Raw genomic sequence first — 13,907 nt, 5'->3', positions numbered from 1 at the left:
AGGAAGTTCACAAGCCAGGAGTCGAGATGCCGCAGTCATTACTGTTCACCCAGTTTTACAAGGAAAAATTAATTAAATTAATCCACATTCCTGTATTGGTTAATTAAAGTCAGTAATCGAAAGTTAAGCGTGCATTTAAAAATCGATTGAAAACACACTGTCCATCTTACGTGTTAGCAGAGAACCCGAATTGGGCATCCGGGAGTATTTAGATCAGGATAACTAACAGCAATACTGCTAAACAATATGAACCTTCAAACCATAACATAATTTTGGCAGTCTATTAATGTTGGAAATATAAGTAATAGGACTCAATAGTTACCTATGTTTTTAATACTTTCTTAATTAATGCTAACTAAATCGATAACTAACTAGTGTTAGCTTGTAATATAATTCAAACATCGGGTTATTGTTTATTATGATTTGCTTCCTTTTTGTAATTTCCTTTTCAAAAAAAAAAGACAGAATTTGCATATTTCATTAACAGTGATTGCAAACTCCTGTTAATATGTTGCATTGCAGTGACAAGGGAAATCGTAGGCAACGGAAATTGCGAAATAGGTTAATATTGGAAGCAGCATGAGCAGTCATGTTTGTTTGTAATTATCACATTTAGATTACTCTTTGCTAATCAAAATCAATAATTTTCGTACTCAATTTCGCCGAAGGCGACGATATTCGTTCTCAAGTTGGATGAGATAAACGTGCCGAAAGTTGTTTCCTAACCGAACTTTTCTCGAATAAAAATGTGAGGCCTAAGTACAGATCATTATTTTTTGTATGTCTATTGATCGTTGGTATCATGTTTTTCATCCACTCACAACGTAATCCCGATTGATGTGACAATGAGCCATTGCGCGATTATTTCATTTTCACTTTTGACGTTCCTCTGGATATACGGATAAAATTATCGCATTTCATTTTTGAAAATTGGCCACAAACATTGTGATGCAGAACCGCGTGGCAAGCTATATTGATCACTTGGTAGAATTCTAAAACGTCTTAGAATACTACATGATATTTTGGCGCCAAAAACACTGTGATGCAACAAATGGTTCTTTACCATTGATCTTGGAGTTCACAGCAACTTCGTTTCATGAGTCACATGAGTCAATTAGTTTAAAATTCGTTTCTTTGTGTGCAAGCCCCTTCGGAAATTTGGCTATCAATATTTAACCTTACTTAAAGGCACCACGATTGTGATTGAAATCTGCGTCAGAAGCATAACAAAAACTTGGAAAACCTCCAGGGTGACTTGATGCTCACTACAGGTGATTCATATTTCTTTTTGTTTTTCTATGGCTTTAGTCATAACGGTTCATTGCCTCGCAGCACTAAAATAAAAACATTAAAATTCACGCGAAATTAAACAGACACTCTTACACAAACAAAAAAAACGGCCAAAACAACTCCACTAGCTCGCTCTTCGGCTGTTAATAGAGCTAATACGCTGTAAAATAACAAACAGAAAATCTTGCACACATGATGAACTGCTATAGAAAGACTTTTTTTTAATTTGCCATTACACAACAGATATGTAATTAGACATCAAAGTAGGTTCAATAATCAGCACCATCCAAGGTAGATAAATGATTGACCAGGTCCAAGGAACAATGAAACAATGTTAACAATGAGATGGTTGCCTAGCAGTTCGCACGCACTGTGGTACCGTATATTGTTTTCTTTTACTCTCGTGTTAACGTTATTTTGACTGTCAATATGTATTTCCCGGAATTCATTTATAACAGGTTTTCAGTTCATCAAGCTGAAAAAAATGTATGTATGTATGTATGTATGTATGTATGTATGTATGTATGTATGTATGTATGTATGTATGTATGTATGTATGTATGTATGTATGTATGTATGAATGTATATATGTATGTATGTATGTCATATACCTCTAACATGCTTTTACTTTTTCGCATACCCACGTTGTGTGCAATCTTGTGATTAAACAGTTCCGTTGGCTGCAACCTTTTAATCACCCAAATGTTCTGCCTTGTGAGTTTATCGATATAGGATAGGCCGCACAATTTTCTTAAGACATTTGTTGGTCCATGGCCATGCACTGCCTTAACACCAGGACTAGCTAACCGCTTGGAACATACGATAAACCTCGCTTTAGGCCAACAGACGAAGCAAAATTGCGCCCTCACATTCTATACATGCGTAATGGGTGGCCCACGGGTAAAGTGACCCTCTGCAGACATTGCTTTAGTTACTTCTCTTTGTTTTCTGTCGTAGATGTTTCTGTGCTATCATTCTGCTTAGTGATCGGAGGGGAGACACCCCTTCCCGCACCCTACCCGACGACCGCTTGGCGGGCGTGGCACGCAGCTGCAGGCCGCATACATTTTTATTTTAGCCCCTACTTAAAAACTAAGTGAAACCCCTGCAGGATTCCAGTTTTTTCAGAAAATTCCATTGTTTAAGTTTTGATAAACCCCGGGAATAAACCTCGATCTTTTATTCAAATGTTACAAAACAGTACGAAGCTGGAAAGATGTCGGGTTTTTAGTTCATTTATAAGATGTCGTCTGCATGGCTTCCCGGGCATGACTTCCAGCCACACACAGCAGGGAAGATAACATGTGTTGTGCCGAGCGAGCTCAGAGGATGTACACAATGAAAATCCATTTCTGTTTTTTGACTGGTGGAAATATGCCCCCCCCCCAAAAAAAAAAAAATAAATAAATAAATTGTGCTGTCCCTATAACATGGTTTTCAAAAATAGGGTAGGTTGATCGGCAGGGATTTTTTTTCCAAGATATTTTTATTTTTAAATATGCACTTTTCAGGTGTTCAGGGCGATCAAACACTGGCCACAACCTTTCCAGAAAAACGTATCATACATATAAAATGAATAAAAACATAAAAGACGTCCTCGTTCAAGCAAAAATCAAATGCCAGGTAGCGATTTTACGGGTTTTTTCTTTCTTTTTTATTACTTCCATGTTTACGTAGCTCTAAAAAGTTAAGGGTCGGCATACGGCGCGCCAAATGTTTCAAAAATATTTATCGATTCATGCAAAAATAAACTGTCAATTCGGTCTCATTAGGAAGGAAATAAGTAAGAAAAGTATAATTAAAAAACAAAAGACAAAAATGTCATCTAATACTTCATTTTAACTTGAGAAAAAATCTTTTAAGCGTAATTAGGAAATAAACAATTTTCAACGATTTGAAAAAGTCAAACATCCATACTTATCGACATATATACACGTATAATAGTTCGCGTAAAAGGTGCAATGAGTGCTGATTTTACAAAAAAAATAGTTTTACAGTGGTACGTCCACAAAATTCACAAAAAAATCACTAAAAATCACTACTACCACTCGGAAAAAATAGTACAAAAAATAAAAATGTGAACTACATACAGAAAATCATTATAAAAGAATCAGACAAAAAAAGTCATGCATACATAACATTATTTATGTACTTAAGAAAATTAAAAAGCACTACGTCTCATAATAACGTATTATAGATAATCAAAAATATAATATGAATCACCAGCCGCTTTGACAGTAAAGAGAGAAAATCGGAGAAAAAATTCGGCAGTGATGGCTGTAGACAAAAGTGGATCTCATCTACAAAAAAATAAAATAAAATAAAATAAAAACGAAAAAAAAAAAAAAAACGCCATGAACAAAATACAAAAAAAAACGCGTGGGCCTGTGGAAAGAAAAAACAAATGAGGACTCGCCACAGCAAAAAGAAAAAAAGAAAAAAGAAAAAAAAGAAAAAAAAAAAACAAAAAAAAAACGAGCACTCGCCACAGAAAAAAAAACGACAAACCCGAAATTACAATTATTTTATTCAAAAAACTCATGGTTCACGTTTCCTTCTATCGATGAATTCCCAACAGCGGGGAATCCGATCACCACATACTCCAATGTTTGACGAATTATTAATTGAGCATTTCAGTGATAACGTGACATCCTGAAACCTAGCTCTGTTTGGCTGGGCCCTGCTCTACTTGAAACCATACTTGATGAAATGAAGTGGGCAATATCATCTAAAGAACGTCCAAGTTAACAGTGAATAGTTCCAGAGAGTCAAGTTAACTGAGCCAATTTCAGGCAGTCCACAGGTCAGATCACCAGCGAGACGTACAACCAATGACCCTTCATAGCAACACTGCGAACATATGGATGCCTTAGGCGCGGTATTGCATGGGAGCCCACTGCAGGCCTTCCACCGAGCCGCACTGTCATCACCGTTTGGCCTACATTTCTACACAGTTTTATACGTGTGGTTCGATACATCGCGTTCAAATACCATGATAATAAACCACCTCGTTGTTTGGTAATTCCTCGTCTATCCTGAAAGATCACCCAAATCATGATAAATTGAATAGTTTTGAAGAAATCTGCCGCGTGTTGAGAGAACGTCCATCGTTTTCCGTGTTCGACAAGACGAGCAACGCAACTGTACAAGCCTTAGGACTACAAGTATGGCGAGAGTGTCCGGCCTTCGCAACGCCAGACACTCTCACTATACTCGCAGGGCTAGACCGGCACATACACGACATGTCGATCCCCATTGCAGAAATCTTTATATCCACACAGTCCAATATGTGGAGCTACAATATTTGTGCAGTAGCCTATACCGGTACATAGCTCTGGGTGGCAGGGCTGTGAGTTACCGGCGTTATACGGCCTGGCCGTATAACGCCGGTAACTCACAGCCTAGCCCTGCCACCCAGAGCTACAGTATACAGAGAAATAGCGGCTGCTTGATCAGTGTTTGTCAAGTCGGGCGCGTTCGCGTTCTACATGTACTAGTGAAAACGTTGTGTAAAACTGTGTAGAAATTTAAACGGAGTGTTTCAGCCCGAGTATTTTTGCCTTTGCCACACTCCGTTTAGAGGCTAAACCCACGGGATACGTGTGTGGTTCGATATACAGCGGCCGCTGCTAGCTCTGCATGGCAGGGCTGTGTGTTACCGGCGTTATACGAGAGGCCGTGTCACGCCGGTAACACAAAGCCCTGCCATGCAGAACTAGGCTGCTAGCCGCTGCGCGCTGCGTGGTATGCAATTTTACTATGCATACCCACACGTCGGCCGCTGTGTATCGAACCAAACGTAACCGTGGGCTAGCGGCTAGCCATCGTTTTGTTGGGGTTTGGGCACAGACTGTCTATGGTTTGGGAGAGGCGGCCCTGCACTTTACAGCGAGGGGATCGCTGGTTGCCAGCGTGTAGGCCTACTGTACTAGCGACGGGACCGCCGGCCGCTGGCTTACCATCTCGAGTGTACATTGGAGCGAGGGGACCGCTGGCAGCCGACGAACCACCACGAGTGTTTTGTCCAAAACTGGTAACTGTTTAATATAGAATGGGACGTGTCGGTAACTTGGACGTCCATGAGATGATATTGAAGACTAGAAGATGAGAGTTATCGCTGAAATACCCCAAATATCTTGTCCAACATCCGAGTGTGATAATCCAAAACCCTCTGGCATTAAACTGTAACAATCATGACGTTGACAATTATTCAATTTTCATGTTGGGCTTTTTCTGCGGGGTGTCCCACTCTGTTTTCTTTTCTCGAACGGGCCTCTTTTTTTTCTACTGAGGTTTTTTTTTTTTTTTTTGGTAACCTCTTTTTTTTTTGGTAACCTCGCTTTGGTTTTTTTCCCAAGCTGACCTCGTCTTGGTTTCTTTACAGCCTCAACGCCGGCGCGATCTCGGTCGACTTTTCAATTGTGATTCTCTTCCTTTTTTTAGTCAGACCTGATGGTGGTTCGTTTTGTTTTTTGGTAATAGTGCAAGTACTATTTGTGGTTTTGTTTTTAATCATTTCAATATTTTTTGTGTGTGTGCTTGATTTTTTTTTTCTTTTTTTCCCTTGTAATCAGCATTCATTGCACCGTTATTTCAAATACACGTGTATGTGTACGTCAATAAGTATGGGAGTGTGGTATTTCCAAATTTTTGAAAAGTTTATCTTCTCATTACGGTTTAAAGAATATTTTACAATTAAGCATTACATAATATTCTGCCCTTTTTTGCAATAATACTTTTCTCGTTTATTTTCTTCCGTAATTCCATCGAATTTTTATTTCAATCAAGAAAGACGGTTGCACGTCATCTTTATCTGCACAGACACATTCAAATAAATGACACGTATTTTCAAATGAATTTATTTTTATGAAAAGGTACATTAATAAAATGCAATGATATGGACGAAAGAACTTTTTTCTTTATTATTCATACACGTTTAAGACTTTTTTTTAGAAAGAAAATTTGACAGTTTATTTTTACTCTATGACGATAAATATTTTTGAAACATTTGGCGCCCCGTAGTCGGCAGGCAAAATTAGGGTAGGTCGGGTTATCGGAACAACACTTTTTTCTTTGGCCTTATATAGCACAGTGGCAATAAAGACATTGCATGCATGATAATTAAGGAAATTTGAAGTTTCAACAGAGACTTTTTTATGTCAGTGACGCATTATCTCCCATGAAAATAGCAGCTTCTTTTTGCTGGCAATAAATGTGGTAATCAACAGCAATAAAATAATAACAGAAACGTATGAGTGAGTGTACTGTTATACAGCAATACTTTCATGGTTGCGTGGTTTCATTGTTGTTTGCTAGTATTCTACTTGACAACTAGTCGACTTTTGTTTTTTGCTCGCTGCATTATTCTCTAACTATGGATCTGATTTTGACAAAAAATCCCTAACAATGGGTCTCTTTTTGACAATACACATGGGAAGATGTTTTTAACTTGGGCCTCACATCCCCGTAGGAAAATATTGAGAGTAACCCCGACCCCCCCCCCCCCCGCCCCGCCGTGGTGCACACCGTGCAGCGCTATGGGGATTTATTATCGAAAGTTGACTCGGACAACAGAACAGTGTTTCCCTCAAGTGACAAAATTTGGAGGTATCTACGGGCGAGATATGTGTCAACGCAAACATCAAAGTTCGTAAGACATAAACATTGACGACCTGGATCGGGATTGACAAGTTGACAAATTGACACCGGCGGAGACGGGTACCGGTTGGTGACGGTCCGTTGTGACAATTTAGATTTGGATCACAGTAAACTGTGGGTGCCATTGAACTGATTTTTTTCGGGCTCGCGAAGATCGAAATTAAGTTCGTGATATTTTGAAAGCCACGACACCTCCTAGAATAAGAACTACCGTTACGATCTTGTTGTTGCCTACCCTTCATAAATATATTTGAAAATATTATTCTAAATAACTCTGGTTATGGTACTATGGCTGCCAGGCGCTAGCACGGTGCAGCACCTCTTGCCGGCCAACGGCAGATTTCCTTTGGCGTCGGTACAGCCCGAGACAAGTTCAGACCAAATCCGTAAGTTTGATTGGTTAAGATGGCATTCGGTGTATCAAAATTTCTACTTGATATCTTTAGCATATCTTTAGGGCGATGGGCCTTTTATCGCAGGAAATAAAACCGAGATCGCGACAATATTTTAGCAATCCTCGACTATAGTTTTGATCCATCCACATCAAACAAAAAGTAAGAAGACTGTTCATGTGACATGTATATAATCCTATAATATATATATATATATATATATATATATATATATATATATATATATATATATATATATATATATTTGTGTGTGTGTCTGATATATAAAAGTCACGCGCACAAAGGGCGTGCTGAAAGATATGTCTGATTATCTAAGTTACGCACCCGAAGGCCGAAAAATGCAACTGAATGATGGAATTCGTGGCTGCCACGATGCATTTTAGGTACTTGAGTCCGTGTTGAAATTCAAAAACACACTGAACCAACCACACCCACCCCCCAACCGCCCACTATTGGGCATTTCAAAAACGTGGGGATCCCCATCACCAAAGTCAAAAACAGGGTGACACCCCCATGGATCCACTGCCCCCAGGCCTAAGAAACTGACCAGTCCCTTACGTAGTGCACTGGGCAAACGATTTTATACGATTCACTGTGAAATACTCATGGTAATGCCATCAGTCAGAGACGATATACTACTCTACAATGCCCAGAATCATGAAAATTTCTCGACTAAAATAGTTCATTTGAAGACTGATGAAAGTCTTTTAACAAACACATCTAGAGGGCGGGAAAATTGACCAGGGGAGATTTGAAAAAAAATTGAGGATATGCTGGGACAGTATCGAAAAAATCCTGAGATGGTAAGGAGAACTTGAAATTGTATAGGCGTCCGTCTCAGATTGCACAAAAACACCATTTTGTCTAACAATTGAAAAAAAATCAACAGAAGCAGCCGGGACAGCCCCCTCCCATATATGTTCACCCCTACTCACACACACACTGTGTACCCCTTTCACCTATTAAAGGAGGAGAGATGCCGGATAATCAAAACCCCTACCTACTCATGCCACGTTTATCATATACATTTGTAATAGACCTTAGCAACAGAAAGAAGCTCGCCCATGCTGTCTGTAATATAGTGCACTGTTCAATACAGGAGATATGAAATATTCACCCCAATATTAGGGACAATTGCTTAAACTTTTAGCATTTTTTCAGTATTTCAAAGTTATGGAGGGAATGGAGTTCGGGAATAGCGTCCTATCGCTGAAATTTCCCGTTTAGTTGGATGTCGGGCTGCCAATTAGTCCACTTTGGTCGGTACTGATGTTGGTCACTCTCACTCCATAAATTAGAGGACGCTCGGAATTGAATCTCCAGACATGTGCTTTATTATTTTTTCACGGCATGTTGCTCGTGAACCAGAACGAGGTTATATATCCCATAATACAATGTATGGTAACTTATAGCAACGTACTGCAGATATCATATATCTGATACACTACAGATACTGCAGAATCAAATTTGAAAATCGTTCTAAATTCTTAATGATGAGTACAAAAGCGCAATTTCTGAATGAAACCTAATCCCTAAAATTAAAATTACGCCTAAAATCGAATTCGGGATTCGGGATTCAGGAAATATATGCTGTACAATGTAAAAAATAACTCATGAACCTAAAAATGTTTGATTAAGAACTAAAAATTTTTGATTGAGAACTATAAACTTTTGACCAATTCTAGTATTCGATCTAACTTAATATCAATATCTTCAAGATGGTCACAGTACACCATGTCACCGTCGGCGTTTCGATCTTTCCCACTCCTGTCGGTAGCGGCGCCTTCGGTATCTGCAAATTGACAAAAAAACAATCAACACACCATTTATCAGATGACGGAATGATCTAGCAGAATAGCGACGGCAGCAAATCAATCGTGGACGGAAATTACGGAGACACCTTCACAAAACACTACTTTTTAATGTTAACAACAAATTAAATCATTTCTCCCAAGACATATTGCACAAATATAACTCGTTGATATGGACACTACAAACAGTATCAATTATCACGTGTCTGCTTTTCATCGATTTTAGATGAATCCAAGAGGGTATTCACCAGGCAGTTGCTTACAAGTTATATCAAAATCACTACAAAATTATCCTGAATCGTTTACCCTGATACAGTAGGATGAGTCTGATGACAAATCGTTGAACAGATACCTAGATACAGATACATACATTGATACATACATTGATACATAGATACATTGATACATACATACATGCATGCATACATACATACATACATACATACATACATACATACATACATACATACATATATACATACATACATACATACATACATACATACATACATACATACATACATACATACATACATACTTGCATTCATGCATAAATAGTTGCAGCAAACTTGCAAGCAACAATGCAGTGAAGGCATCACTTAATGAAGGCTGTTGTCATGGTAACGCCACTTACCTGAACCTAATCCAAGAAGACGTTTCACATCAGACCATGTAAACTGTAAATGGGCATAGTCACTCGTCTTTTCGGCCATACTTTCCTCTACTTCACTGAATGAAGTTATTATGACAGACAGGAATGCATTGGTGGCCAAAGTGTACATGCTGATGAAGAAGGAAACGAAGAACAGCGTTCCCAGCACCAGGTGGTCAGTAAGCACAAATTCCGCATAGTTCTTGTTATCAAGCCACAGCTGCAGTAATTTGTAAAGGAGTTCCAAAATATTGGGGCAGATAAGTGACGTCAGACCAATGCTGACGTAGATCAAAGCTGCGTGTGCAAACAGGGTAATGGCGATGAAGATTGCAAAGTGGACGAGATTGGCAGCGCTGCGGATAATGGTGGCGGTAAGCATAGACATCCGATGATGGAATTTGAACAAGTCAAGGAACTGTATTATGGCTATGAATACTGCTAATCCGACTACCCACCGATAAGATTGGTTGATGTCAAGAAGGTGGAATAACTGGACCATGTTTACAGAACCTGAAAGTCAATAGAAAATGCAACAGCCATCACATTTAAAACTTTCAAAATGAAGGTTTAACTTGACCAGAACACACTGTATCAAACTTATGCAGGTTACATGCAATCAAAGGCAGAGCATCAAGTCATGTAATAATATCAGTCTTCAGACAAAAAGACAGACAGACAGACAGTCAGACAGACAGACAGCATATCCTTAGGTCTACACTCTCATTTGCATGATTGGGACGTACCATTAAATTGTGTCTTTAGGTGGAGTCGAAATTCGATAAAAATATTTGTTTTGGTGGCAACTTTTTGAAACAAACTATGAACGTTTGTTTAACAACAGATTTATCAGCATCGATAAGTTGTAGCTTTTCTAATATATAATGATTTCATCGCTTGCTTAGAGTAACTCGATGCCTTGTCAATAATCGAACAATATACGTAAAGACCTGAGAGAGAGAGAGAGAGAGAGAGAGAGAGAGAGAGAGAGAGAGAGAGAGAGAGAGAGAGAGAGAGAGAGAGAGATTTGCACTAGTCAATAACTTTCGTAAAATTGTGTCTAAAGCTTTGTACCTTACCCTCATTATCCCTCACTGTACAAGAAATGCTCAGACGCCTTTTTCGCGTATCATGTGTAAATTATCATTTGGTTTGCCATGTTTACGTAAGTGGTTGGTAGGTTTTAACAATAAACAAAAAATCAATTTACTCAAACTAATCTATTTAAGTGTGAAAGCTGGCGACATTTGCAACACTTAATTTTCATCTCATTCACGAATCGCCTCACGTAAGAAGGCATGGAATTTCATACCTAACTTGGTCACTTCGTTACCCACACTTCTGATCTTGAAAAATCGATACGTGTAAATTCCAGCACCAGACAAGCACAGGGAAATTTTGATCGTCTGCGATATAGAACAAGCAAAAACAGATAAATGAAAAATATTAGCATATTCTTTGTATGTATGTATGTATGTATGTATGTATGTATGTATGTATGTATGTATGTATGTATGTATGTATGTATATTGCGTATGTATGGCTTATGTATCGCCTTATGTCCCACCGGGACGAAGAGGACTGAATGATGTATGTATGATGTATGTATGTATGTATGTATGTATGTATGTATGTATGTATGTATGTATGTATGTATGTATGTATGTATGTATGTATGTATGTATGTATGTATGTATGTATGTATGTATCTATCTATCTATCTATCTATCTATCTATCTATCTATCTATCTATCTATGCGCTTACATGTAAGGATCATATGAGTCAAACTTTGTGTGGTGGTGGGCTGGATTGAAATTTGACATATGTACACATGTGTAAATAAACATAATAATACAATGTTGTGACTTAGAGGCTCAAAAATAGAAATGGACAACTTACCTCGAGCCAGTTCCAAAATGAAGAGAAATGTTTCAATCTTTCTCGATAAATCATCTTGACCTTTTTAATAATATAGTAGACCAGGAAACCGAGGAAAACAAGTTGTAAAGTGGCGAGGAATATCCAGTAGCTTCCAACATAATCATCAAAACGAAATATTTCTACCCTAGGATTCACCCAAATTCCACCCGTGGTTGGAAATTCAAACGGCACCACAACAAGCCTAAAATGGAACACATTCATAGCGAAAAGCTACTGACATATCATTGTTCTTTTGTCATGTGCAAAAAATGTTAGTTTCTTGTATATTCTTTTCAGTTTGTGGCGTAAACTAATGATTCTCAACTTGTGCAAACCACAAACCCCGTGTGTTAATCGGGTTATAGTAGAAATATTGAAACTTGGCTTTATATTTTAATGGACAGAGGTACATTCGGTTTCATTCCTATTGGCATCGAGTTCCATCATTAAATACAAAATTAAAAAAAACTATCCAAAGCTTTGACGAAATTTGTTCTCTGTTACCATAAACTTTTTACTGAAGCTGTAAAAATCACTTATCAAAAGACAATCTACAAACAGCAGTAAATCTGTTTTGCACGTTGTGTGGTTTGCGTTATTTTCATTCTATAGTTGTGGTCTTTTATGAAGATAAGGTCAGCTCTTATCTTGCGCCATCAATAAGATTGACTTTCCAATTTGATTCTCTCTATTTTTTCTCACAGTCAAACCAGGTCAATATATGTTCTTATTACCGTTCATGTTGAATTTGTGTATTAGTTTTTCTCCAAGGTTGTGTTTTTCTGGGGCTTTTTACTTCTTTTTAATAGATTCACAATATGCAACTTACAATTTTGGACCAAAATACTTACTTTTCCTGTTTGATATTCGTATGCATTTTTTAATATATCTTTGAGAGAATAATCGTTTCTTACATAAACGATGGATACTTTTGAAACATTTGGCGAGCCATTCAGTTCTCCACTACGAAAATTCAATTTTCGACTTGAGTGGAAACAAAACAGAGACTAAAGTGAAAACATCACTGACTCAATATGGGCAAAATGACTACACGCAAGCATTAGACTAGAAAAGTGTGCAAACGTTCACTGAATGTCGGAAATTGAGGAACTGCCTCCTAGGTGCAGTCTACCTTATCTGGAAAAGATCGACAAGAACCAGAAGGAAAAGCACGGTACGTACCCATAGAGATTCAGATTGGCACAGTAAACAAGCCAATCGATGACGACTGCCCTGGTGGACCGATCCAACCACAGGTGCGTCCAGAGAGATTGCATTGTACTAACAGCATCACCAAAATCTTCACCTGTCATAGAAAACCAATGTATTAGAAGAAACGTCTCTAAGGTGTCTACAAGTGCTGAACGTAACTAAACACAAATATATTCAGGGGCAGCCTATTAAGCTGTTAGTGAAAAGAGGTGTTCGCAATTGGTTTGATGGCGGGAGGTCATTTATTTTGTTCCATCAGGAGGGCGGGGAAGGGAGCACTTCTTTTATGTCAGGGGCGGGAAATTTATTTTAAACACTTTAATAAGTGGGAAGGACAAAATCGTGTGGTGCTCTTAGGGTTGAAGGGCATTTTGTTGTAGAGCACTTAAGAGTTCATGTGGTTGGGAGACCAGCTCTTGGGAGTTTTGACAGCGGGAACGGAAGAGGGCAACATTTAGGGTAAGAGGGGAAGTTTTTTCAAACCGTGATGGGAAGACAGTTGCGAAACACGTTTTCCTTCCCCCTCAAAGCAATTTTATGTCAAAAATTCTAGCAAATTCTATATTTAAGCAATAATGCACCCCCTCCAGGCCCATAATGGACGAAAGCAAACTTTGCACGACATAATGTACGAGGCGAAGCCGAGTACATTATGGAGTGCAAAGTTTGCTTGAGTCCATTATGGGCCGGGAGGGTGTGCATTATTGCTATTATTTTATAGTTTTGGCAATGCCAGTGAATTTGTAGTTGTAGAAAACGAATAAAAACGGAAATTTAAACTGAGTTTGAAGCCAGTGAGCGTCCTGACTCTGCACACATCACATGCACTCCACGCTGCACTGCACTGAACACACACGTTCAGCACAAAAAATGACCAACACTTTCACGGTTCAATTTTGAATAGAAAACTATATATTTTCGAAGGAAATGAAAAGGAACTGCATCCCTAC

General features: G+C 38.4%; 1 protein-coding gene across 1 annotated transcript in view; it reads right to left on the bottom strand.

Annotated features, from left to right (window-relative positions):
• Positions 1 to 8,765: 8,765 nt before the first annotated feature.
• Positions 8,766 to 13,907, bottom strand: part of LOC139120172 (polycystin-1-like protein 2) — a 34,534-nt gene continuing 29,392 nt past the window's right edge. Inside the window, exons 22-26 of the mRNA XM_070684332.1 lie at positions 12,928 to 13,051; positions 11,725 to 11,947; positions 11,137 to 11,230; positions 9,807 to 10,337; positions 8,766 to 9,153 (exon numbers count right to left, since the gene is read on the bottom strand). Of these exons, the coding sequence (XP_070540433.1) occupies positions 9,023 to 9,153; positions 9,807 to 10,337; positions 11,137 to 11,230; positions 11,725 to 11,947; positions 12,928 to 13,051 (1,103 nt within the window). The 3' untranslated portion in view covers positions 8,766 to 9,022. The remainder of the gene's footprint in view (positions 9,154 to 9,806; positions 10,338 to 11,136; positions 11,231 to 11,724; positions 11,948 to 12,927; positions 13,052 to 13,907) is intronic.

Source organism: Ptychodera flava, chromosome 20 (genome assembly GCF_041260155.1).
Source record: "Ptychodera flava strain L36383 chromosome 20, AS_Pfla_20210202, whole genome shotgun sequence".
In the NCBI taxonomy this organism is placed as follows: domain Eukaryota; kingdom Metazoa; phylum Hemichordata; class Enteropneusta; family Ptychoderidae; genus Ptychodera; species Ptychodera flava.
This window is presented reverse-complemented; position numbering and strand designations above follow the sequence as displayed.